Here is a 26,582-nt window from a genome sequence, read left to right as displayed (position 1 = left end):
AAAAACAATTTAAGACTAGCATAACCAAAAGGTCCAAGAGCTTAATTAACAAATTTCGTTGTTGGTTTGATGCACGCACATAATGTCAGCATGACATCAGTTAATCTCACGTTAACACTAACATGAGATTGTCTTTTCAAATATGGACTCATAGTGTCTGTCAAACAATAAGAAACTATAGCATTTGTTTGTGTTTTGGAAAATATCTTGTTGTTCTTCTACAAACACTATATATACGAACAAAAACATTATACATACGAACATAACACTATATCTAAGTACATGGACATATATTATAGATTTGATTTTACATATCCTTATCATATATTATAGATTTGATTTTGCATGTCCTGCTATATGTTTATTATTCCTCTTAAGGCCTTGTTTGGTTGTATATAGGAAGTCATACTTCCTAGGAAGTTATTTTTTCCATGTATTTGAACTTCCTAGGAAGTGTAAAGTTGTGTTTGGTTGACAATGGGAAGTGGAACTTCCTATGGGAAGCTCTACTTACCTAGGGGACCTAGGTAAGTAACTTCCTCCATTTTGGAGGAAGTAGAACTTCCTAGGAAGTGCAAATTCCCATGATTTTGCCAACCAAACAATTTCATAAACTTTTACTTCCTAGGAATTTGCACTTCCCATGATTTGTTTTGTCAACCAAACAAGGCCTAAGTAATCTCAATAAATGTCTATTATAAATGAAAAGAGGAGGACTCGACATCCACAATCTTTTAACAATTATATCCCAACAATGAAACAATTTTAAGTTTTTTTTTTAAAAAATAAATATGTATAGTGAACCAAAAAGACAATTACAACTTTTCCAATCTTTGGCGATTATTATTTTGTAATCTCGAAAATATAAAATTCTCCCACTTAATTGATATTCAATAATTGAACTTGATACACAAATTCTTCCACGTTATTTAAGCAGAAATTTTCTTTTACTTTATATTTTTTTCTCTAATTAAAAAAACGTTAATTAAACACGCACGCATAACGTACATAAGTTTTCTTTTACTTTATATTTTCTTTTCTAATTAAAAAAAAAACGTTAATTAAACACACACGCATAACCTGTAAAAATGCTGGTAGAACTAGAATTGCCAAGTGTGCACAAGTTTTGCACCCTTTTTTTTTTTTCACATCACCTCATCAATTCACCACTTAAATAGTTAAATACAAACACCATACTACCAAAAACACCAGCTTTCGTTTCTTCTCAACAAACTCCAAAAAAACTTCCCCAAAAATCCATCCCCAAATTTCACTCATTACCCAAAAACAATGCAATTACACTGTGAAACCTCCTTAATCTCATCTTCAACCTCAAATTTTCCATTCTCAGTAAACCCCATTTCATATTCATCTTCAAATCGCATATCTTTCCCCTTTTCCTACTCTTTTTCCACCCTCAAAGCTCGAGCTACCCTCAACAATGGCGGATTCACAAAACCCATCTCAGAGATGACTTTTTACGACCTTTTAGGCATTCCCCAAAACGTTTCTTTGATTGAAATCAAACAAGCTTACAAACAACTTGCGCGCAAATATCACCCTGATGTTTCACCCCCAGATTTAGTCGATGAATACACTCATCGATTTATTCGTGTTCAAGAAGCTTACGAAGTTTTGTCTGATCCTCGTACTAGGGCTATTTATGATCGTGACATGGCTCGTGGACTTCATCTTGCTTTCTCTGCTCGCAAAAACTTTGATCTTCAGGTAAAAGTGTAAAACAATCAATCTTTTCTTTTTTTTTTGAGTTTTTTTTAGGGCTTGTTATGGTTGATGAGCAAATTTTGTGAATTTATTTTGTTGGTTTTGCATTATGTTATGCTTGTTCTTTAGCTAATTGATGTTTTTTTTTTATGAATCTTTCATTCTTTAGCTCTATTTGGTAATTATATTGAAATCTGTTGTTTGTGATGAGATTTGAAGTTGGATGTGCTGAGTTTCAGGAATGGATGTGTATAATTAATTCCTTGACATTAATGTAATGTCATTCTATGGTAAATTTGGGTGAAATGAATTTGTTCAATCCAATTAAAGTTTAGATTGTATTGTAGATATTACTTAAGTTTTATCTGTGATGTATTTGATTAGGATAAAGATCATTTTGAGACTGTGACGTTGCTTCGCTTCGGCCATTTGTGTTGATCTTGTTCTATGAGTACTAACCATACAATATTGGTAATTGCTTATTAGTAATACTCCGGCCTTTCGTTTCCCATGAGAGACTGCTTGTATCCGCTTTCCTTCTTCGTTCGTAAGCTGATGATGTTTCGCACTGTTGTTAATTAGTTTGATGTGTATTAGCAATATGTATTATGCTTGTTTATGTAGGGTACCCTTGTCCTTCTTCGCGTGTATGCTGATGATGTTTTGCACTGTTGTTAATTAGTTTGCTGTGTATTAGCAATGTGTATTATGCTTGTTCATGTAGAGTACCCTTGTTCTTCTTCGCGCGTAAGCTGATAATGTTTTGCACTGTTGTTAATTAGTATGTATCAGCAAGTTGTATTATGCTTGTTCGTGTAGGGTACCCTTGTCCTTCGTGCGTAAGCTGATGATGTTTCGCGCTGTTGTTAATTAGTTTGCTGTGTATTAGCAATGTGTATTGTTGCTTGTTCATGTAGGGAACCCTTGTCCTTAGTTATGCTGCCTGATGAGTGAGTAGGATCATCACAGTCCCCTGCAGTACCAATACATCATCAATGTTAGAATTTCGTACACCAGTATCAAAATGTTCATTAAGATGCCTTCTCATATGGTGGACTAGAAAAAGATGTTACATATCTATATTTGATAGATGTGTCAAACCTAATGCCACCTCTATTTCAAAATAAACAAGCTGCTTTTGGACTTTAATAGTCAAAAGTTGCTAGCTTTGAAATTTGAATATAAATTTGTTAGTTGCTACAATAAAGTGACAATATAAAAGCTTATTTTTTTTCCATCAACTTGGTCTTGAAGCTGCCAATTAGATGCAGTTGCCACTTAAGAGCATTATGCAAAGATAAACATGCAGAACAGATCAAATCGAATATCAATTTCTATTATATGTTATACTCTTGAAGGATAATTATAGAAAAAAACTATATGGAGAACTTGTTCTACACCCAACAAAGAACAGGAATTTCTATGGGACGGACCCATTACCCAGAGGTTTTACCGAAATGCCGCCTCCTTACATGTTCACTAGAAAAGATTTCTTCAAATAGCCTGATTCATAAACCCAGTTTTTCGGCGATGAATTGGTTGGACATTGCAGACAGAATTTTGATGGACCTAGATGACCTTGTCAAGTTGTGTTTTCATCTATCCAGATCTCTAACTAAAAACCCCACCACCAGCCCAGTTGCTTCTTATCCTGTTTGTACATTTCATCAAGACTAGAGTCCAATGCCTTTGATCATTAAAATAGTATACTGCATCAAATAAATTGTGCTCAAAATATCCGACTCTTTCTATCCTATAGGAAGTGGAGGACAAAAGTGACTGGAGAGGTCGTTGGCAGAGCCAGCTATCAGGACTGAAGAAAAGAAGCATGTACAAAGATGCAAACCAAAACTCATGGGGAGCTAGAATGCGTCGTCAAAGGAACGAATTGTCTGAATCATGATTATGAGATAATCCCACTATGTATATATCTAATTTTGTTGCACCTTTTTTTTTTGTTTGGTGGGGGTAATTAGGAACTGGAGGAAATGGACATTGCTGACTTGCTTGCTTGGACTGTGTGCAGTAAGCAACAAGGTGCATAGGTCTCATTTTCGCTGATATTTTTCGTCCATAACTGTATAAGAATCAAGAAACATATTGCATATAATTGTACATCTACGCTGCTTGCTCGACTTTGCTATCCGAGTTTTGCTTCTATCTTATCTATTATTGCACGGAAATTCAATGTTCGTAATGGTGGTGTTTTACGAAATGTTCCGCTCATTTGCACTTATTCAACTCTTATATGCTATAATCTAAACTAAATTAATTAGTTCTTAGCTTGTATCCGAACTTATTGGTCCCGTGTAGCCCTTATCCGAACTTATTTTTTCTTAGATAACTAAAAATAAGGTGAGTAGAATAAAGCTTTAGATGTGTGATGGCTCTTGCACTACATCGTACGAAGCCGAGAGAAAATTACAAGGTGATTTCAGTTGAACGGAAGACGAGGGTCATAGAACTATAAATCTAATTTTTGGTATTTTTATTAGGAGATGCCAATGTTGATGTGAAAATAATTAGAGGAGATGATTCATTGCTTTTAGATTCTTGATTGGTCGTTTGCAATTTTGGTCCCAACTAAGGGATAATGTTTGCTCTTTTATGTGGTGGAAAAACCGGGAGAAAGAATGTGTAAATATTGAAAGTCAATTTCTGAAATTGTTTTTTATGAGATGAATTCACATAAACTTTTAATGAGACTTCTAATCTTTATCCATAATATTTTGTAATTTACCACTTAAAAGAAAAGTGTATCAATTAATATAACTTTTTATTAGACACATTTTCTAAATTAGTACTTCCTCCGTTTCTTCTTACTCGCTACACTTTCCATTACGGGAAGTTTCACCTTACTTGCTACACTTCTTTTTTGGGCAATAAACTCTCTCTATCTCTCTCCTCCCATATGAGTCCCTTTTCTTTTTACTCTCTACCTCTCTCTTCTCCAAAAATTGCCTAGGAGTCCATGAAATGAGAAGTGTAGCGAGTAAAAAGAAACGGAGGAAGTATTAATTTAGGAATTCATGACATAATCATGCATCAATTAATATGATTAATGTTTATTTATTGCTATTATTTCCACAATATACTTAGTAGTATCTCTTATTTAGGTGGTTAAAGTGCGAGTTCGATTGTTAATTATGAAAGTACATATAGACCTAGTTATTGGATAGGGTGACGCAATGACTAACGGATTAATGTCAAATTTATAGCTCTTTTATTGGACAAGGTCATTATATTTATTGAAGAGGTGCCATAACAGGACCGATAAAATATTTAAAAAATAATTTACATGTTGTAAAAATAATTACATGAATGGATTACTATTAAATTATACACACTTTTGTCTCTCTCCGTTCATTATTTTTCTTACCCGACCCGCTACTGACCTGCACGATCCTGACCCACCCAATAATCAGTTTTAGTTGCATATATATAAATGTAAGTATTATGCATTAATGCATAATCTTCTAGATTCATATTAATGTGCATTTGGAATTGTTAAGTTTATTAACAAACATATGACCAGAGCTATCAAGAATTAAATCTAATTTATGGTGTTAGCAACTAATATTGTCATTAACAATGGAGTTGTCACCTTCAAAGGCCCACCTAGCTAGAAGAGGAGTGTAAGATAGGAGTATAAAGATTACGGATTACCCTCAAATTTGAGCCCTACCAGTTTTGTCAGCAACTACTTAACAAACTCAGACCGTCAGATGTTCGAGAGAAACTGGTTTAGTTGTTACTTTGTGGCATGCAAAAGTTTCATTTGACCCCATACATTAATTAGTCATAGTTGATAGGCTTGGGATAAATCATAAATGGTATTCTGAATCTGTCAAATTTAATTCCAGGACCACTGAATCAATTCAAGAGTAAACTAAAAAAAGTTCTTGCAAGATTTAGTGGTAGCTACTTTTATTTCGAAGATTGATACACGACCTACATTTATCTATTGACTTATTGAGTAAACTATTCATTAGAAATAAACAATTAAAAATTATGTTGAGTTGGACTCCGCTAATTATTATAATCTATCTAGAATGGATAGACAAAGTTTTTTCTTTTTAGTTCCTAAACACTCTTCAAAAGGAATTGGCGGCTCCCAAACACTAGCACAATTGATTTTTAAGGACTCATATGTTGTCAATTTTAAAATCGACATAATATATTTAGATATGACCTCTTTTAAGTTCATTATACAGCCTAATATATAAACCGTAAGAAAGCCAGTTGCTAACTTGCTATCATTCCCTTTCTTTCTTTCTTTCATTTTCTCTCAAATTTTGAGGTGATGTAAAAAGGTCTTAATATATGAACCACATTTAGAGTAAAGATGAAGCAGTCGCTGTTTCAACAAATGCTTCGCTTATCTATTGGTACCCAAACATCTCTGTATCCCATACAAGTGTTGGGACATAAAACTGTCTGTGTTTAGGGTCATGCCCTTGGTTTTAATTCTTTGCGCCATACTAGATAATTCTATGAAATAAATACAGTTTGTACTCATACAAAAACTTACAAATCACATCAAACTAACCCAATGAAAGTCTTTTATTCTTCTTAAATGTTATAACATGCAAGATTGTTGCCAAATGGATGGTCTCCACTCTCCATAACTTCCATGCACCTCCAATAAACTTGTTACTACGTCAATGGCCCTGTGCGAATACAGTCAAGAGGAAATTCTTCGCTCAAAAAATATATCTCTCTCAATGCACACAAAAATAAACTTGCATATAACGTGTAATTATCACTTCTTAGGTTTACTAGTCGACATAAACTTTTTGTTATTATTATTTTTAAAACTATAATTGACATAAACATACTAATATTTATACTATTATAGTGTCCACAATATATCTTCAAATAAGAACACCTAAAACATAACCTCATTAAGCATCAAACTTGTGTTGTTCAAGCACTAAGACCACATTCCTTCAATTCCTCTTTGAGCTTCACCATATAATAATTTGGCAATATAAGTGTGACAACTCTTCCTTCTTCACACTTTAGTGTCCCATTGTTTTTGTCATTATTGTTATCTTTTGGGCTTGGTAGAACCAAAACAACACCTTCCCCTCCAATACCATCTACAAAACAATTTACAAATCTTGGGCTTAACCCCTTCAACTCAAACCCATAAAAGCCTGCATCTTCCAAGTTCACAAATGTCAAATTCGACCCGTATATAATAAAATCGGACCTTTCGGGATCTCGGCCCACTATCTCCTCAATTTGGGCCCTCTCATCCTTAGCCATATCATGAATAAGGGTTGCAATCACTTCTAAATGGGCCTTCATTACTGAAAAATCAGCCTTGACTGAGCCCACAAATAGGTTGTTCCTTAGATGCATCTCATCTGTTATTGGGCTTGTGGCACTTTTCTTCATGATGGTGACTGTATTAAGTTCTGGCCCATTTTTTATTCTTGCTATGGCCTGCCAAATTATGGCACTGAGAAGCTCAAATGGTTGAATTGGGCTTAAAGTAGAATCATTTTCAAATAGATTCACTTGCAAGTGGGCCAATTGTGTGGGCTTCACCTGAAAGGAGAATGTGTCCATTTCACAGGGTAATGGCATGATCCATTTGTCTCCAACTGGGCTTACCTGTTTTAGTGATAGTGACTCTGATGTCATGGGCTTTATGGGCTTCTGATTTTGAGGAGGTGATTTGTTAAAGTTAGGTGGATAAGTGGGCTTCATACCTCTCAAAAATTGTGATAATGTGTTCATGAAGTTCGATACTGAAAATGCGTCTCCTAGCACATGGGCCCAACTTACGCCCAAAGATATTCCTCCACACTTTAACAAGGTCACCTGTTCAGTAAAATTAGAAACCAATATATACATTAATAGGTTAATGTTATTTTAACTATTAAGGGTTGCTTAATTTTAGAAAAAATAAGGAAAGTTTAGAAGAAAAAAAATTAGAATAATTAGAAAATGTTCAAAAAATATTAGAAAAGCTTAATAAGAAAAGTTCAGAACAAAATAAAATAACATACGATAAGCAAAAATAAGGTGAAAAGAACGTATTCTCAAATACTTTCAAGGAAAGTTTGAAGTCTCCAATACCAAAGTTCTAAAGTTTAGCAATCATGTTAAGTTTGCCATTTATATTAAACATACAGATGGCTGAATGTACAACATTGCAAGAGTATTTCTTTGCTCATTTCTCAATTGTAGAGCTTCAAAGAAGTAAAATTTGAGGAATGAGCAATAAAAAAAGTATAGTGTTAAGTTTGTTATTTATTTCATAATCTTTTTTCTGGGATTCATTTCACTAGTATTTCATGTAATACTCCGTATTTTTGGAATTAATTCGTAATAATTAAGAAAATATAAAGAAGTGAATAAAAAGGATTTTAGTAGTAATTACAGAATAATAAGAATATAATAATATTAATACGAGTCGGTTGTGTTAATTTCGGATTTATAAAGGTTAAACCGAGTTCACCCGACTAGAGTTACCACTTTGAGAAGGCTATAAAAAGGAAAAGAAGAGGAGAAAATTTTTAGAAACCCTAAATTCTCCTTTCTCCCTCAGCCGTCATCTGCCTTCCTTCTCCCTCTCTCTCGCTGTTCTCCCCTTCCCTCTTGCTGCTCTTCATCTCCTCTCTCTCTCTCTCGCCGCTCGTTCCTCTCTTCGTCTCCTTCGCCGGGTCCCTTCGCGGATCATCGTCGAGGTGTGCAAGTGAGTGACGCTGCTGTGCGGTGTTCGAGACGAGCGACGAAGCTCGAGTGGCGTTCGAAGGTCAACTCGAGGGTGCGAGCGACGTGCGAGTATTGTGCAGTGAGTGAAGTCGAGGGTGCGAGCGAGGGCGAGCGAGTTGCAACGCTGTGCGCGACGAGCGAGGCTAAGGGCGTGTGTGTATGCGGTGTTTCGAGACGAGCGACGAAGCTCGAGTGCTGTGCGAAGGCTGCGCGACGAGCGCGAGCGGATCGTGCGCGAGAGTGGTGTGCGAGCGGTCCGGGCCGTGAGGCTGCTGTGGTGGTGCGCAGCTAGAGGGTCGCCGGAGTTGCCCCGCCGGCGAGTCTAGTGGTTCGAAACCAATAGGTAATATTATATTAATTATTAATAAATTCTGTTTTCATAATTATGTTAATATAATAGTTAATTAATAATTCAAGTTAATTAGTTATTTTATTTCTAACTAAAGTTCGAATCTGACTTTTGGACATAATACTGGATTGGACCTAAGACTTTTGGACATAAGATTTTGGACATAAAACATGGTTGGACTTATAATTTAATGGTTTGGTAAAGATAGTGGACTAATGACACTAACTAATATTAGTATGTTCACTAGCTTTGACTCCTAAAAGACGTTAAACTCTTTATAATAGAAAAGTAACGAAAATTCAAAACAAGGGGTTTAGTTATCGTTTACTCGAATTATTAAACCGTATAGTCTTAGTTACGTAGTAGTTGTTAATATTACCAACGACGTAGCACTAAAGCTTTTATTTAACGGTTTAGGTCCCAATTTCATAAGCGGAACGTTCGATTAAGACAGCGAAAATTCTCCGTTACAAGGTACGTACGCGTACCAGTTTAATCCCAAGTATTAGTATCATGATTAGGTTGCAATCTATGTTATTGGAACCTAGAAGCATGATAGGGAATGTTTGATTGATTGAGATTGTCTGGTTAGACATTTGTAATTGAAATTGATATGTTGCATTGGAATGCGTAATTCTATCGTAGTATCAAAGAGCATTTTTAATCTATCCATAGTGTAACAAGGTTGTTACAAGAGATATGATTCGAGCATAAAGAGGACAGGTAAATGATTCTATGTATCCATAGTGTAACAAGGTGTTACAAGAGATACGATTTGAGCATTTTAATAAGAACAGGTAATGATTCTATGTATCCATAGTGTAACATGTTACAAGAGATACGATTTGAGCATTGTAACTAAGAGAACAGGTAAATGATATATGTGGTTATGAAATGAATGGTTAATATTAAAATGAATTATGGCAATATCTTGTAGCTGGACTCCCTACAAGTGATGAACAATGGGGGGAGTGTGGGACTTGTCCTACGCTCCTACGCAGGCCTACTGTGACGACAGTAGTGTCCTTATATTTTTGACACTCAAGTAGGCGGAAGGTTCCGTTCGATCTTGGGGGTATGCATACTAAGGTGATGGGTGTGAGACGGAACAAAACCGTATTTGCATTTCATCTAACAGACCTAGTGTCTGTTAAGGATTCAGTAGCCCGTATGATTCTAGTAAGATGACGGTGCCCGTTCGATGCCAATTAAAGATTAAAGATTAAAGGTTAAAGGATGTAACATAGTGTAGCATCATGCTTAAGATTGTTCATGTGTGCATCATTTATGTTTACATGTATTCAATGGTTCATTACGTACTCAGCATAGCTGATTGTGTGTTATTATGTGTTTGATGAACTGCGATGAACCATTGATGCTACAATGGGGAGCAGACTAGGTGTGCTGGTGCTGCTGCATAATCTCGAGCATACGGGGACTAGGCTTGGGTATTTACATTTAAAGCATTTTGAAATAAGTATTATTGGTTTTTCTAAGACTTATATATGGTTTGTGGTTTGAATGAAAGGGGTCATTGATGATTCCCGAGTTGTATTTATATTTTAATTCCGCTGCATTTTAGTTTTCAAGTTAATGTTTTAAGTTATCGTTAACCTTATTATGCCTTGCGTTCCATCGCGGCGGTAACGCCCCGAGGTCGACGCGACGCAGCAGTGGTAGCGCGCGTGGATTTTGGGGGTGTTACAAAACTGGTATCAGAGCCGAAGGCTCTGAATTTCAAAGACGTTTTAAAAACGATTTCAAAATGGGTAGTATGGGATAGGAGCATATAGAACATATTATGTTATGTGCATTAAGTCATAGGAATGATTGCAAATGTGATTTCGTTTCGTGTCTTGAACTCGAATGTGTTGTTTGATTGTTCAATTGAAGTTGCGAACGATTCTTGCAATATTCAAAATGAATAGGTAAGAGGATGTACAAGGATGTTTCAAAAATGGTGTTGAATAAAACCTTATTTTTGCGACAAAACTATTTACTTGATTGAAACGATCGTTTTATCTCTTAAATACTATACATATGTAATATGTTTCAAAACCTTTAAGGATACTTTATGATATTCCTTGTTATGGTTGTGACGTCTCATGTGAGATGTTTGTGTTGCAAGTCAATAAAGACTTAATATTTGTTCGTGACAACTGCTTGCTATATGTGCAATGTGTATTGGTTAAGAAAGGACAGGATGATGTGTGTCACTGAGATAGCTATTATGTTATTTTCAGCGTAGAATGGTTCGGGAGGGAGACGCCTGAAACCTCTCTGAATATCGAGCAATCGATACGTGACTTGGTGCAAATCACTGCCAACCTAGCCCAAGGTCACAATCGTGAAGGGGATTTATCTGAAAAGGTTGCCCGTAGGAACCCACCAATACTGAATGGGAAAGGGGGACCTGAAGAATTAGAGAACTGGGTTGGGGAATTCGATAAACTTTTCTTCACCTTATCCTGCCCTGATGAGAAAACTGTGCCCTTAGCGAGCTACTACCTTCAGGGAGATGCTCATTTCTGGTGGACCCAAGCTAAGAGCAACCTCCTGAGTCAGCCTGGTTTTGGGTGGGAAACTTTCAAAAAGGCCTTAAGGGACAAATATTACCCTCCATACCTTAAGAAGCAGAAAGCCCAGAATTTATGATGTTGGAACAAGGGACTCTGTCTGTTGAGGAGTACTACCGGAAATTCATCGAGCTGATGAGATTTGCCCCGGAAATAGCACCTACTGAGGAATCTAAAGCCTCACGTTTCGAACTAGGACTTACCCTTGACCTGCAAGGAAGACTAGGGGGAGATACATTCACCTCTTTAGATCATGTGTTTGGCAAAGCTGCTCATCTTTATGCCATCAGGAAGAGAGAGGAAGGGGTAAGCAGGGTGAGAAACGAAAGGATAATCCAAACCCTGAGGTCCAGAAGTTTGAGAAGAAGCATAATGGGAACCAAAACCATCAAGACCCTCAAAGGAATTTCGGTAAGGGACCCAATAACAACAACGCTAATCCCAACAACACCAATAACCGCAGATCTGAGCGTGTGTATAGGTGTAGAAAGTGCCCTAACAACCATCCTGGTAGAGACTGTGAGGGTAACAAGGTGGAATGTCGAGAATGCGGGAAATTGGGGCATAGGGCATATGAGTGCTACTCGAAGAACAAACTGATCAACCCTAATGGCCAAAAGAATGGGAATTATGGGGACAAGCCCCGAAATGGAAATGGAAACGGGAATGGAAATGGGGGAAGTGCTTACAATGGGAATTCTAACTACTCCAAGCCTTAACCAACACCAATAATCAGACATCTAATGGGAACAATGCAACCAATTCCCAAGATAAGGGCAAGGGGAAGCTGTATATGATGTCGACTAGAGAACAAGAGGCTCGAAGGGATGTTGTCTCGGGTACATTTTCTATCAACTCCACTCCTGTTAAAGTATTGTTTGATTCTGGAGCATCATTGTCATTTATTGCCCATTCAACTGTTAGGACTTTAACATTGATCGAGTCTGAGTCGATTTCTATGCCTATAGTCATTCCGTCTGGGAGACTGTTAATTGCTCTAAAAGATTTCTAAAAGTGCCACTGAAAATAGGAGAGAGTTTCTTTCCTTCTGACCTGATAGAGTTTAACTTATCAAACCTAGACGTTATTTTGGGGATGGATTGGCTTGGAAAGTACATGGCTAAGATAGATGCGATGCGCAGAAAGTGGAACTGAGAGATCCTTTGGGAAAAAGAGTGTCATATAGGAGAATACCTCGAGAACCCGGATTAAGGTGATCAATGCCTTACAACTTAAGAACTATGTAGACAAGGGATGGCCTCTCTTTATGTGCTCGGTGAGAAGAGTTGAGGATGATCTAAGACCTGAGGATGTGCCAGTAGTCCGAGAGTTCAGGATGTTTTTCCTGAAGATATACCTGGTATGCCACCAAGGAGAGATGTAGAGTTCACCGTTGACCTAGTACCTGGGACTGGACCAATTTCGAAAGCCCCATATCGAATGGCTCCAGCAGAAATGAACGAGTTGAAAAACCAGTTGGAGGAACTACTAGACAAAGGGTATATTAGACCTAGCATGTCACCATGGGGAGCACCTGTCTTATTTGTGAAAAAGAAGGATGGTAGTTTGAGGTTGTGTATAGACTATCGAGAGTTGAACAATGTCACTGTGAAAAACAAGTACCCATTGCCTAGGATTGATGACTTGTTCGACCAACTTCAGGGTGCGGGGATGTTCTCCAAAATAGACTTAAGGTCAGGTTACCATCAATTGAGGATTGTTGATCATGATATACCTAAGACTGCCTTCAGGACTAGATATGGCCACTATGAGTTTACGGTAATGCCTTTTGGGTTATCTAATGCACCTGCAGTTTTCATGGATCTTATGAATAGGATCTTTCGACCCTACCTCGATACAATTTGTCGTTGTTTCATAGACGATATACTGATCTATTCTAGGAGCAAGGAGGACCATGAGGGTCATTTGAGAGTCATTTTGCAGACACTTAGGGACAACCAACTATATGCGAAGTTTTCGAAATGTGAATTTTGGTTGGAAAGAGTGTCATTTTTGGGTCACTTTCTCCAAGGAGGGTGTGTCAGTAGATCCTGCAAAGATCAAAGCCGTGAGTGAATGGCCTACTCCAAAGAATGTCACAGACATAAGAAGCTTTTTGGGTTTAGCCGGTTACTATAGGAGATTTGTGAAAGACTTCTCCAAAATAGCAAAGCCCATGACCATTTGATGAAGAAGGATTGTAGGTTTAACTGGAATGAGGACAGTGAGAAAGCGTTTCAAACGCTCAAAGTAAGGTTAACATCAGCCCCTGTCCTAACCTTGCCTAAGGGAATGAGGGATATGATGTGTATAGTGATGCGTCCAAGAATGGGTTGGGTTGTGTTCTTATGCAAAATGGGAAGGTCATAGCTTATGCGTCTCGCAGTTGAAGCCGTATGAAGTCAATTACCCAACACAGACTTAGAATTGGCCGCAATAGTGTTTGCCCTAAAAATCTGGAGACACTACCTTTACGGGGTGACTTGTCGAATCTTCACGATCACAAAAGTCTCAAATACATCTTCACCCAGAAAGACCTTAATATGAGACAGCGAGATGGTTAGAGCTCATCAAGGACTATGACTTAGACATCCAGTACCATGAGGGTAAAGCCAACGTCGTTGCTGATGCGTTAAGTCGCAAGTCTAGCCATAGCCTGAATACATTAGTCGTTGCCGACAAACTTTGTGAGGAGTTTCTAGACTCCAGATAGAAGTTGTTCATGAAGGGGAGGTAGAAAGATTGCTGAGTGCCTTAACCATCGAGCCCAACTTTCTAGACGAAATAGAGAGAGTCAACCTGGGGATGTGAAGCTTGAGCGAGTCAAAGCAAAGCTTAAGGAGGGAAAAGCAGAAGGGTTTGCGATCCATGAGGATGGAAGCATAAGATATAAGGGTAGGTGGTGTGTGCCACAAAAATGTGAAGAATTGAAACAAAAGATAATGGGTGAGGGTCATAACACGACTTATTCCGTCCACCCAGGGGGAATAAGTTTATAAGGACCTCAAGAAGATGTTCTGGTGGCCTGGGATGAAAAGAGCAGTAGCTGAATTTGTTTCAAAATGTCTAACGTGCCAGAAAGTCAAAAGTGAACACAAGAGACCTCAAGGAAAGATTCAACCTTTAGACATTGCGACATGGAAATGGGAATGTAGACAGACTAACCAAAACAGCAAGGTTCATACCTATGAAAGATATGTGGAGTATGGAAGCCTTAGCCAAGGCCTATGTGAAAAATGTCATTCGATTGCATGGAGTACCCACGAGTATAGTATCAGATAGAGATTCGCGATTCCTTTCGAATTTCTGGAAAAAGGTTCAGGAAGCATTTGGTAGTGAGCTATTGATGAGTACAGCCTTTCACCCAGCTACAGACGGTCAAACCGAAAGAACTATTCAGACCTTAGAGGACATGTTGAGAGCGTGTGCCTTAGAATACCAAGGATCATGGGAAGACCATTTAGACCTCATAGAATTCTCATACAACAACAGCTACCATGCTAGTATTAAGATGGCACCATTCGAAGCACTATATAGGAGAAAGTGCCGTAGCCCATTATGTTGGAACGACATTAGTGAGACTGTGGTGTTAGGACCTGAGATGATTCAGGAGACAGTGGATCAAGTGCGATTCATTCAAGAAAAGATTAAGGCTGCACAGGACAGGCAGAAATCCTATGCGGATCAGAAGCGAAGGGATGAGAATTACGAAGTCGGGGAAAAAGTATTGCTTAAGGTGTCTCCAATGAAAGGAGTGATGCGATTCGGGAAAAAGGGGAAGCTAAGCCCTAAATTCATAGGTACATATGAGATTCTGGCGAGAGTAGGCAAAGTCGCTTATCGCCTACATTTGCCCAATAACTTAGAAAGGGTCCATAATGTGTTTCACGTATCCCAACTCCGGAGATACGTACCGGATGAGTCACATGTACTTGAACCGGAAAATGTCGAAATAGAGGAAACCTTATTTTATGAGGAGAAACCTGTCCAGATCCTGGACCGCAAAGTGCATAGTACGAGGAATAAGGACATCAGAATTGTCAAAGTGTTGTGGAGAAATCAAAATACTGAAGAAGCCACCTGGGAAGCCGAAGATGCAATGCGTCTGAAGTACCCTGAGCTTTTTCAAGAGGTATGTGAGTTACGGGGACGTAACTTTTCTTTTAAGGGGGAAGAATGCGATAGAATTTCGCGCTTTCACCCTAAAGTATGTTAATTATGATAGTTATTTGTAGTTATTGTTGATCTGTTGTGCGAACGTTAGAAAACGCTTATGAAATTTTGGGACTTAGAAGTGCAAAAGATCGTCGTTAAGACTGGCTACCTCCAAGTTTCGGGACGAAACTTCTTTTAAGGGGGAAAGCCTGTAATACTCCGTATTTTTGGAATTAATTCGTAATAATTAAGAAAATATAAAGAAGTGAATAAAAAGGATTTTAGTAGTAATTACAGAATAATAAGAATATAATAATATTAATACGAGTCGGTTGTGTTAATTTCGGATTTATAAAGGTTAAACCGAGTTCACCCGACTAGAGTTACCACTTTGAGAAGGCTATAAAAAGGAAAAGAAGAGGAGAAAATTTTTAGAAACCCTAAATTCTCCTTTCTCCCTCAGCCGTCATCTGCCTTCCTTCTCCCTCTCTCTCGCTGTTCTCCCCTTCCCTCTTGCTGCTCTTCATCTCCTCTCTCTCTCTCTCGCCGCTCGTTCCTCTCTTCGTCTCCTTCGCCGGGTCCCTTCGCGGATCATCGTCGAGGTGTGCAAGTGAGTGACGCTGCTGTGCGGTGTTCGAGACGAGCGACGAAGCTCGAGTGGCGTTCGAAGGTCAACTCGAGGGTGCGAGCGACGTGCGAGTATTGTGCAGTGAGTGAAGTCGAGGGTGCGAGCGAGGGCGAGCGAGTTGCAACGCTGTGCGCGACGAGCGAGGCTAAGGGCGTGTGTGTATGCGGTGTTTCGAGACGAGCGACGAAGCTCGAGTGCTGTGCGAAGGCTGCGCGACGAGCGCGAGCGGATCGTGCGCGAGAGTGGTGTGCGAGCGGTCCGGGCCGTGAGGCTGCTGTGGTGGTGCGCAGCTAGAGGGTCGCCGGAGTTGCCCCGCCGGCGAGTCTAGTGGTTCGAAACCAATAGGTATATTATATTAAATTATTAATAAATTCTGTTTTCATAATTATGTTAAGTATAATCAGTTAATTAATAATTCAAGTTAATTAGTTATTTTATTTCTAACTAAAGTTGCGAATCTGACTTTTGGACATAATACTGGATTAGACCTAAGACTTTTGGACATAAGATTTTGGACATAAAACATGGTTGGACTTATAATTTAATTGGTTTGGTAAAGATAGTGGACTAATGACACTAACTAATATTAGTATGTTCACTAGCTTTGACTCCTAAAAGACGTTAAACTCTTTATAATAGAAAAGTAACGAAAATTCACAAACAAGGGGTTTAGTTATCGTTTACGTCGAATTATTAAACCGTAGTCTTAGTTACGTAGTAGTTGTTAATATTACCAACGATGTAGCACTAAAGCTTTTATTTAACGGTTTAGGTCCCAATTTCATAAGCGGAACGTTCGATTAAGACAGCGAAAATTCTCCGTTACAAGGTACGTACGCGTACCAGTTTAATCCCAAGTATTAGTATCATGATTAGGTTGCAATCTATGTTATTGGAACCTAGAAGCATGATAGGGAATGTTTGATTGATTGAGATTGTCTGGTTAGACATTTGTAATTGAAATTGATATGTTGCATTGGAATGCGTAATTCTATCGTAGTATTTCAAAGAGCATTTTTAATCTATCCATAGTGTAACAAGGTTGTTACAAGAGATATGATTCGAGCATAAGAGGACAGGTAAATAATTCTATGTATCCATAGTGTAACAAGGTTGTTACAGGAGATACAATTTGAGCATTCTAACTAAGAGTACAGGTAAATGATTCTATGTATCCATAGTGTAACAATATTGTTACAAGAGATACGATTTGAGCATTGTAACTAAGAGAACAGGTAAATGAATATATGTGGTTATGAAATGAATGGTTAATATTAAAATGAATTATGGCAATATCTTGTAGCTGGACTCCCTACAAGTGATGAACAATGGGGGGAGTGTGGGACTTGTCCTACGCTCCTACGCAGGCCTACTGTGACGACAGTAGTGTCCTTATATTTTTGACACTCAAGTAGGCGGAAGGTTCCGTTCGATCTTGGGGGTATGCATACTAAGGTGATGGGTGTGAGACGGAACAAAACCGTATTTGCATTTCATCTAACAGACCTAGTGTCTGTTAAGGATTCAGTAGCCCGTATGATTCTAGTAAGATGACGGTGCCCGTTCGATGCCAATTAAAGATTAAAGATTAAAGGTTAAAGGATAAAGGATGTAACATAGTGTAGCATCATGCTTAAGATTGTTCATGTGTGAATTATTATGTTTACATGTATTCAATAGTTCATTACGTACTCAGCATAGCTGATTGTGTGTTATTATGTGTTTGATGAACTGCGATGAACCATTGATGCTACAATGGGGAGCAGACTAGGTGTGCTGGTGCTGCTGCATAATCTCGAGCATACGGGGACTAGGCTTGGGTATTTACATTAAAGCATTTTGAAATAAGTATTATTGGTTTTTCTAAGACTTATATATGGCTTGTGGTTTGAATGAAAGGGGTCATTGATGATTCCCGAGTTGTATTTATATTTTAATTCCGCTGCATTTTAGTTTTCAAGTTAATGTTTTAAGTTATCGTTAACCCTTATTATGCCTTGCGTTCCATCGCGGCGGTAACGCCCCCGAGGTCGACGCGACGCAGCAGTGGTAGGCGCGCGTGGATTTTGGGGGTGTTACATTTCAATTCACATATATGTAAATGACTTATTAAAGGTTATAGTGTTAAGTTTGTTATTTATTTCATAATCTTTTTTCTGGGATTCATTTCACTAGTATTTCAATTCACATATATGTAAATGACTTATTAAAGGTTATAACATATAAACATATGATGAGAAGTAAGAAGTTATTAGGTAATAAATTTAGTTAATAAATATTTTGTTGACACTTCAGAAAAAACTAACTCGTATCTTCTAGTGAGAAAAGTTGAGAACAAACTTAACTAATTAACATATGCTAGATATAGAAGTATTTGTTAAAACTAAAGAAATAAAGATGCATTTGTTTTTTTTCCATAAAAGATACCAAGTGATAACATAAGTGAAATTTTATATGGCACAAAAATAAAGTAAGAAATTTAATTTGATTAAGAAGATAGACATTAGATAATATAGAAGGGGTAGGAACAAGATACTTGAAGTGGATGATTACGTGCACTCGAGCAATGATAAAATAGTATCAACTAGAGGGCATCTTGCCCACTTGTACCTTAAATTTTGGATGTTTTTGGGAAATATTTCGACATCTCCGGCCCTCATCATATATTCTCCCAAAACATTCTACGAGTGCCGATACAACTTATAACATTACGTGGGTGCTTGGCACCATTTGCCTTGCCTCGAAAAGCCTCTAAACACCCACATTTGTTCATTTCTCGTGAAACCCAAAATTGTCTCGAAATGAACGTAAATGCATCCATATATTCGTTCCAAGCTATATGATTCATTTACAATGACCTCCCATGTCCCAAGGAAGCATCCTGTGGCGTCCGGAGCTCGGCCCCCGGGAAAGTCCGAAAGCGTGTATTATAACCTTCAATTTTGGCTATTTTTGGGACATCTTTGGACTTCTCCAAGCCTCATCATATTTTCTCTCGAAATATTCCTATGAGTGCCAACGTAACTTGTAACGTTGTGAGGGTGTTTGACACCATTTGTGTTGTCTCGAAAAGCCTTTAAACATCCCATTTGTTCATTTCTCGTGAAACCCAAAATTGTCTCGAAATGAATGTAAAGGCATCCATATATTCGTTCAAAGCCATATGACTCCTTTCCAATGACCTCCCGTGTCCCAAGGAGGTATTCAGTGGCGTCTGGAGCTCGGGCCCCGGGAGAGTCCAAAAGCGTGTACTATAACCTTCAATTTTTGATGTTTTAAGAAACATATTAGGACTTCTCTGGGCCTGGTCATATTTTCTCCCGAAACATTCCTAGGAGTGCAGACGTGACTTGTAACGTTGCGCGAGTGCTGGGCACCATTTGTCTTGTCTTGAAAAGCCTCTGAGCACCCTTATTTGCTCATTTCTGGTGAAACCGAAAATTGCCTCAAAATGAACGTAAAGGCATCCATATATTCGTTCCAAGCCATATGACTCCTTTCCAATGACCTCTCGTATCTCAAGGAGGTATCCTGTGGCATCCGGAGCTCGGCCGCGAGAATGTCCAAAAGCGTACCTCCAATTTTTGCTTTTTTAGGGACATATTTGGACTTCTCCGGGCCAGGTCATATTTTCTCTAGAAACAATTTAAGGAATACCGACGTGACTTGTAACATTGCGCGGGTGTTTGGCACCATTTGCATTGCCTCGAAAAGCCTCTAAACATCCCATTTTTTCATTTCTCGTGAAACCCAAAATTGTCACGAAATGAACATATTGGAATCCATATATTCAGTCCAAGTCATATGACGCCTTTCCCATGACCTCGCACGTCCCAAGAAGGTATCTCGTGGCATCCGGAGCTTTGGTCCTGGGAAAGTCCGAAAGCGTGTATTATTACCTTCAATTTTGGTTGTTTTTGAGACATATTTGGACTTCTCGAGGCTTGATCATTTTTTTTCTCCCGAATAATTCTTAGGAGTGCCGATGTGACTTGTAATGTTGCGCGGGGGATTGCAACCATTTGCCTTGCCTCGAAAAGCCTCTGAACACCCCCATTTGTTCATTTCTCGTGAACCCCAAAATTGCCTCGAAATAAACGTAAAGGCATCCTTATATTTGTTCCAATTCATATGACTCCATTCCAATAACCTCCCGTTTCCCAATTAGGTATCATGTGGCGTCCAGAGCTCGGCTATCGGGAAAGTCCAAAAGCGTGTATTATAACCTTCAATTTTTGCTGTTTTAAGGGACATATTTTGACTTCTCTGAGCCAATTCATATTTTCCCTCGAAGCAACTTTAGGAGTGTCGACGTGACTTGTAACATTTCGCGGGTGTTTGGCCCCATTTGCATTGCTTCGAAAAGCCTCTAAACATCCCATTTGTTCATTTCTCGTGAAGCCCAAAATTGTCTCGAAATGAACGTATTGGAATCCATATATTTAGTCCAAGCCATATGACTCCTTTCCAATGATCTCGCATGTCTCAAGGAGGTATCCCGTGGCATCCGGATCTTGGATCCCGGGAAAGTCCGAAAGCGTGTATTATTACCTTCAATTTTGGTTGTTTTTGGGACATATTAGGACTTCTCCGGCCTTCATCATTTTTTTCTCCTGAAACATTATTAGGAGTGCCGATGTGACTTGTAATGTTGCGCGGGGGATTGAAACCATTTGCCTTGCCTCGAAAAGCCTCTAAACACCCCCCATTTGTTCATTTCTCGCGAAATTCAAAATTGTCTCGAAATGAACGTAAAGGCATCCTTATATTCGTTCCAAGCCATATGACTTTATTCCACTGACCTCTCGTGTCCCAAGTAGGTATCATGTAGCTTCCGGAGCTCGGGTCCCGGAAAAGTCCGAAAGCGTGTATTGTAACCTTTAATTTTTGCTGTTTTTGGGACATATTTGGACTTCTCCGGGCGTGGTCATATTTTCTCCCGAAACATTCCTAGAAATGCTGACGTGGCTTGTAACATTGTGTGAGTGTGTGACACCATTTGCATTGCCTCGAAAAGCCGTTGAACACCCTTATTTGTTCATTGCTCGTGAAACCCAAAATTGCCTCGAAATGAACGTAAATATATTCATATATTTGTCCTAAGCCATATGACTCATTTTCAATGACCTCCCGTGTCCCAAGGAGGTATCCCATGGCATCCGAAACTCGGGCCATGGAAAAGTCCGAAAGCATGTATTATAACCTTCAATTATGGCTGTTTTTGGGACATATTTGGACTTCTTCGGGCCTGGTCATATTTTCTCCAGAAACATTCCTAGGAGTGACGACGTGACTTGTAACGTTGCGCGGGTTATTGACACCATTTGCATTGCCTCGAAATGCCTGTGAATACCCCATTTGTTCATTTCTCGTGAAACCCAAAATTTCCTCAAAATGAACGTAAATGCATCGACATATTCGTTGTAAGCCACATGACTCCTTTACAATGACTTCCCATGTCCCGATGAGGCATCCCTTGGTGTCCGGAGCTCGGACCCTGTGAAATTTCGAAAGCGTGTATTATACCTTCAATTTTGGCAGCTTTTTAGACATTTTGTACTTTTTCCTGGCCTGTTCATATTTTCTCTCAAAACGTTTCTAGGAAAGCCGACGTGACTTGTAACGTTGTGCGGGTGCTTTGCACCACTTGCATTGCCTCGAAAAGGCTCTAAACACCCCATTTCTTCATTTCTCGTGAAACCCAAAATGGTCTCGAAATGAACGTAAAGGCATCCATATATTCGTTCCAAACCCTATGACTCCTATACAATGACCTCCCGTGGCGTCCGGAGCTCGGGCCCCGGGAAAGTCCGAAAGCGTATATTATAACCTTTAACTTTAGCTGTTTTTGGGACAAATTTGGACTTCTCCGGGTCTGGTCATATTTTCTCCCGAAACATTACTAAGAGTGCCCAGATCATTTTTAACATTGTGGGGGTGCTTGGCACCATTTGCCTTGCCTCGAAAAGCCTGTGAACACCCCCATTTGTTCATTTCTCGTGAAACCCAAAATTGTCTCGAAATAAACGTCAAGACATCCATATATTCGTTCCAATCCATATGACTCATTTCCAATGATCTCCCGTGTCCCAAGGAAGTATCCCGTAGCGTCCGGAGCTCGGGCCCGGGAAAGTCCGAAAACGTGTATTATAACCTTCAATTTTGGCTGTTTTTTGGACATATTTAGACTTCTTTGGGCCTGGTCAAATTTTCGCCCGAAACATTTATATGAGTGCCGACGTGACTTGTAACGTTGCGCCGGTGCTTGGCACCATTTCCCTTGCCTCGAAAAGCCTGTGAACATCCCCATTTGTTCATTTCTCGTGAAACCCAAAATTGGCTCGAAATGAACGTAAAGGCATCCATATATTCCTTCGAAACCATATGAATCATTTCCAATGGCCTCCCCTATCCCAAGGAAGTATTCCTTGGCGTTCGGAGCTCAGGCTCAGGGAAAGTCCGAAAACATGTAATATAACCTTCAATTTTTGCTGTTTTTGGGACATATTTGGACTTCTCCGGGCCTGGTCATATTTTCTCTAGAAACATTCCTATGAGTGTCGACGTGACTTTTAATGTTGCGCAGGTGCTTGGCACCATTTGCATTGCCTCGAAAAGCCTTTGAACACCTCATTTATTCATTTCTCGTGAAACCCAAAATTGCCTCGAAATGAACGTAAAGGCAACCATATATTCGTTCCAAGCCCTATGACTCCTATACAATGAACTCCCGTGTCCCAAGGAAGTATCCTGTGGCGTCCGGAGCTCGGGCCCCGAGAAAGTCCGAAAATGTGTAACCTTCAATTTTCGCTGTTTTTTGGACAAATTTAGACTTCTTTGGGTCTGGTCATATTTTCTCCCGAAACATTCATATGAGTGCCAACGTGACTTATAACGTTGCACGGTGCTTGGCACCATTTTCCTTGCCTCGAAAAGACTGTGAACACCCCCATTTGTTCATTTTTCGTGAAATCCAAAATTGCCTCGAAATGAACGTAAATGCATCCATATATTCGTTCCAATCCATATGACTCATTTCCAATGACCTCCCATGTCCCAATGAAGTATCATGTGGCGTCCGGAGCTCGAGTCCCGGGAAAGTCTGAAAGCGTGTATTATAACCTTCAATTTTGGTTGTTTTTGGGACATATTTGGACTTCTCCGGGTCTGGTCATACTTTCTCCCGAAACATTCCTAGGAGTGCCGACGTGACTTATAACGTTGCGCGGGTGTTTGGCACCATTTGCATTGCCTCGAAAAGCCTCTGAAAACCCCATTTGTTCATTTCTCGTGAAACCCAAAATTGCCTCGAAATGAACGTAAAGGCATCCACATATTCGTTGTAAGTCACATGACCCCTTTACAATGACTTCCCATGTCTCTATGAGGCACCCCTTGGCGTCCGGAGATCAAGCCCCGTGAAATGTCGAAAGCGTGTATTATAACCTCCAATTTTGGCTGTTTTTTTGACATACTTGTACTTTTTCGGGCCTGGTCATATTTTTTTTCGAAACGTTTCTAGGAAAGCCAACGTGACTTGTAAGGTTGCGTGGGTGCTTTGCAATATTTGTGTTGCCTCAAAAATCATCTTAACACAGCATTTGTTCATTTCTCGTGAAACTCAAAATTGCCTCGAAATGAACGTAAAGTCATCCATATATTCGTTCCAAGCCATATGACTCCTTTCCAATGACCTACCGTGTCCTAACGATGTATCCGATGGCGTTCGGAGCTCAAGCCTCGGGAAAGTACGAAAAAGTGTATACCTTCAATTTTGGTTGTTTTTCGGATATTTTTGGAGTTCTCCGAGCCTTGTCATATTTTCTCCCGAAATATTTCTAGGAAAATCGGCGTGGCTTGTAACGTTACGCGGGTGCTTGGCACCATTTGCGTTACCTCGAAAAGTCTCTGAACTTCCCTTTTGCTCATTTCTCGTGAAACCAAAATCGCCTCGAATGTACGTAAAGGCATCCAGATATTTATTCCAAGTCAATTGACTCCTTTCCAATGACCTCCCATGTCCCTATGAGGCATCCTGTGCCGTCCGGATCTCGGGCCACGGGAAACTTCAAAAGCGTATCAGGGACAATGTTGTAATTTATAAACCCATATTTATGTCTCAAAAACACTTGTTATTGATAAACTAACCTACGTTGATGTGTTTGAGACATTTGTTACTTACAAAACAACCCTTGTTATTGTGAATTCAATGTAACTTTTGTCAAAAAGTAAGATTGTGATTTCTGACAAAAAGTAAAAGTTGTCCACAATGTAACTTTTGTCAAAAAGTAAGATTGTTATTTCTGAGTAAAAGTTGTCTCGATTTATGCGTTTTTGCTAGCTTTTTCCCAACATAGGTGCAACTTTATTTTTATAAAAACTCATACATGTATGTTTAAAACACTTATTATTTATACATCAATACCTTTTTTTGTGTATTTTATACACTTGTTATTTAGAATTCAATCTCTATTTGTATTTATTAATATGCTAAAGTTCTAATATTATCCTCATAGTGGATAAGGTTTCCTCTAGCTGATAGTGTTTTACCATACTCGCGTGCCCTCTGCAGTACCAACAGCTGAGAATTTATTTTACATTTATTACTACTAAACGCTACCAACAGGCAACAGAGCAACCTGCAACAACTTATTGGCCTAGCCTAGTCAATTTACATGATACATGATACATGATACATGATACATGATACATGATACAATGATACATGATACATCACCTTCTGGTCCATTCCTGAGAGTATCTACATATATACTAACGTGGCAACGCACTATTAATTGAGACCATGAATTAACATATGAAATGAATTCTAACATAACAATGATGTTTCTTAGTATAGATTGAAGATTCTTTGTCCAACCATTATTAGATTTTTTCATAGACCAACTAATTGCTTGAAACAAAATATATACATACTTCATACTACATACTATCCTGCATTTTCCTTGGTTTATCATTTCAGAAATACTAATTAATGACAAAACAATAACAACAATGAACAATGTCTTTCTAAGTTCATTTAAAATATAACTCTAATCCAATTTTAGCAAATAAGAAAGCTCAAATCACTTGAGTTAAAATGTTTTGTTTTAGAAAGTGTAATAAGTTGAGGAATACTATCATGAGAAGTAGTACTATTAGAGAATAAATAAACCGACTTGTAACAATTGGATACGATGATTTAATCTTATCAAATTAGCACGTCTAAACTAAAGCACTCGAAAAATGAAAGACTAGTTTAAGTGTATCTCTAAATTAACTTATTATATACATGTCTTACAAACCAAGGATGTCTTCGCCTAGTGGTTAAGATTGAAGTGCTGTGAATGATAGGTCACATGTTCGAATCCCCCCTCCCCTTCTTTCTACTTTGTACTGCCTTTGTAGGTTATATGGATTAAAAAAAATATACACGTCTTACAAATTTCATCATATATATAATTAAGGTTGATGATATGCAAACTTAAGGTTGCTTATATAAAAAAATTAAAAGTAGAAACATGATTATTAAGATAATAAATTAAGCAAACCTGTAGGAAAACAAGTGGTGAGAAAGTGAGCTCAGGACCAATAACATTATCAGCAACAAGAAGTCTTTGAGAAAAAGTATCCTTAATTTGAAGCCATTCTTCCAAGGTTTTAGAGCTTTTAGCTTCCACAAATCTCACCCCACAATCATTACACTTAATATAAGGTTTACCACCATTTTCTGATCTCCTAAATCTTCCACAAGTTTCATAATAATAACAAAGCCATGCAAATATCCCCTCCTTCAATTTTACAGGGATTAATCCTTCAATTGCTTCACTATCAAGAAAGTAAACTACCCTTAGATAATGAAGTTTCATTGCTAAATCCATGTTATTAGGCTCATAAACTAAATCTCCCGTTACCGTCGCCGAACCAACTGAGGATAATCTATGCCCATAAACAAGAGAACTTTCTTCATCTTTAGGGTTTTTTGTACTAGAACTACAAACCACCATTTTTTAGGGTAATGCAAAATATTTAATTTGCTCTCTTATTATTTTTTTGATATATGATGGGTTGCTAAGTGGCGAATTAGCTCTTGAGCGAAGGGTCTTCTAATGCTTTTTCGATCTATCAATATATATATATATATATAAGTGGTGAATTAGCTAGTAGAGTGTATGTGAGGTTTAGAGTATGAACGTTCATACTATATATAGCATAGGTGTAGTACTTGTGATGAAAGAAAAGTAGTTGTGTGCAATAATTACACTTAACATTAAATTCCCTTGCTAAAACTGGTAAGTGGTGGAGTAAATACTTGTAAAATGGTACATAACAATCAACAACCAACGTTTGTGTACTTTGGTCCCATTATGCAATAATGTAGACCCTTCCATAAGAATGATAAGATTATACTATCTCATGTTCA

General features: G+C 38.5%; 2 protein-coding genes and 2 long non-coding RNA genes across 5 annotated transcripts; 3 read left to right on the top strand and 1 right to left on the bottom strand.

The window, feature by feature from the left end:
- Positions 1–1,174: 1,174 nt before the first annotated feature.
- Positions 1,175–3,860, top strand: LOC104889786 (chaperone protein dnaJ 20, chloroplastic). Of its 2 annotated transcripts, XM_048640081.2 has the most exons (3): positions 1,175–1,728; positions 2,110–2,196; positions 3,485–3,670. In XM_048640081.2, exons 1-2 carry the CDS (start codon positions 1,291–1,293, stop codon positions 2,161–2,163), a joined length of 492 nt encoding a protein of 163 aa, XP_048496038.1. In that variant the 5' UTR covers positions 1,175–1,290; the 3' UTR covers positions 2,164–2,196; positions 3,485–3,670. The 2 variants fall into 2 exon arrangements, with proteins under 2 accessions (XP_048496038.1, XP_010673395.2); XM_010675093.3 differs by lacking the exon at positions 2,110–2,196 and having other exon boundaries at positions 1,180–1,728; positions 3,485–3,860.
- Positions 3,861–6,446: 2,586 nt separating this feature from the next.
- On the bottom strand, positions 6,447–26,317 carry LOC104889785 (protein ECERIFERUM 26-like). Its single transcript, XM_010675092.3, has 2 exons — positions 25,711–26,317; positions 6,447–7,557 (listed from the first exon to the last, which is right to left on the bottom strand). Exons 1-2 carry the CDS (start codon positions 26,164–26,166, stop codon positions 6,652–6,654), a joined length of 1,362 nt encoding a protein of 453 aa, XP_010673394.2. The 5' UTR covers positions 26,167–26,317; the 3' UTR covers positions 6,447–6,651.
- LOC130590672 (uncharacterized) lies at positions 8,671–10,363 on the top strand. Its single transcript, XR_008968531.1, has 3 exons — positions 8,671–8,797; positions 9,221–9,277; positions 10,198–10,363. It is a non-coding gene; the product is annotated as an uncharacterized LOC130590672 (long non-coding RNA).
- LOC130590673 (uncharacterized) lies at positions 11,435–18,155 on the top strand. The gene is made up of 2 exons (XR_008968532.1): positions 11,435–12,218; positions 17,929–18,155. It is a non-coding gene; the product is annotated as an uncharacterized LOC130590673 (long non-coding RNA).
- Positions 26,318–26,582: the final 265 nt, after the last annotated feature.

This window comes from Beta vulgaris, chromosome 3 (assembly GCF_026745355.1).
Source record: "Beta vulgaris subsp. vulgaris cultivar EL10 chromosome 3, EL10.2, whole genome shotgun sequence".
NCBI lineage: Eukaryota > Viridiplantae > Streptophyta > Magnoliopsida > Caryophyllales > Amaranthaceae > Beta > Beta vulgaris.
Note: the sequence above shows the minus strand (reverse complement) of the source record. Positions and strands in the feature narration are given on the sequence as shown.

Excerpts from the sequence above, each read along its gene's own strand:
- LOC104889786 (XM_010675093.3), top strand. The coding sequence starts at position 1,291 with ATGCAATTACACTGTGAAACCTCCTTAATCTCATCTTCAACCTCAAAT. Across the intron at positions 1,729-3,484 it reads GCAAAAACTTTGATCTTCAG|GAAGTGGAGGACAAAAGTGA; the intron begins GTAAAAGTGTAA and ends TCTATCCTATAG.
- LOC104889785 (XM_010675092.3), bottom strand. The coding sequence starts at position 26,166 with ATGGTGGTTTGTAGTTCTAGTACAAAAAACCCTAAAGATGAAGAAAGT. Across the intron at positions 7,558-25,710 it reads CACCACTTGTTTTCCTACAG|GTGACCTTGTTAAAGTGTGG; the intron begins GTTTGCTTAATT and ends TTTACTGAACAG.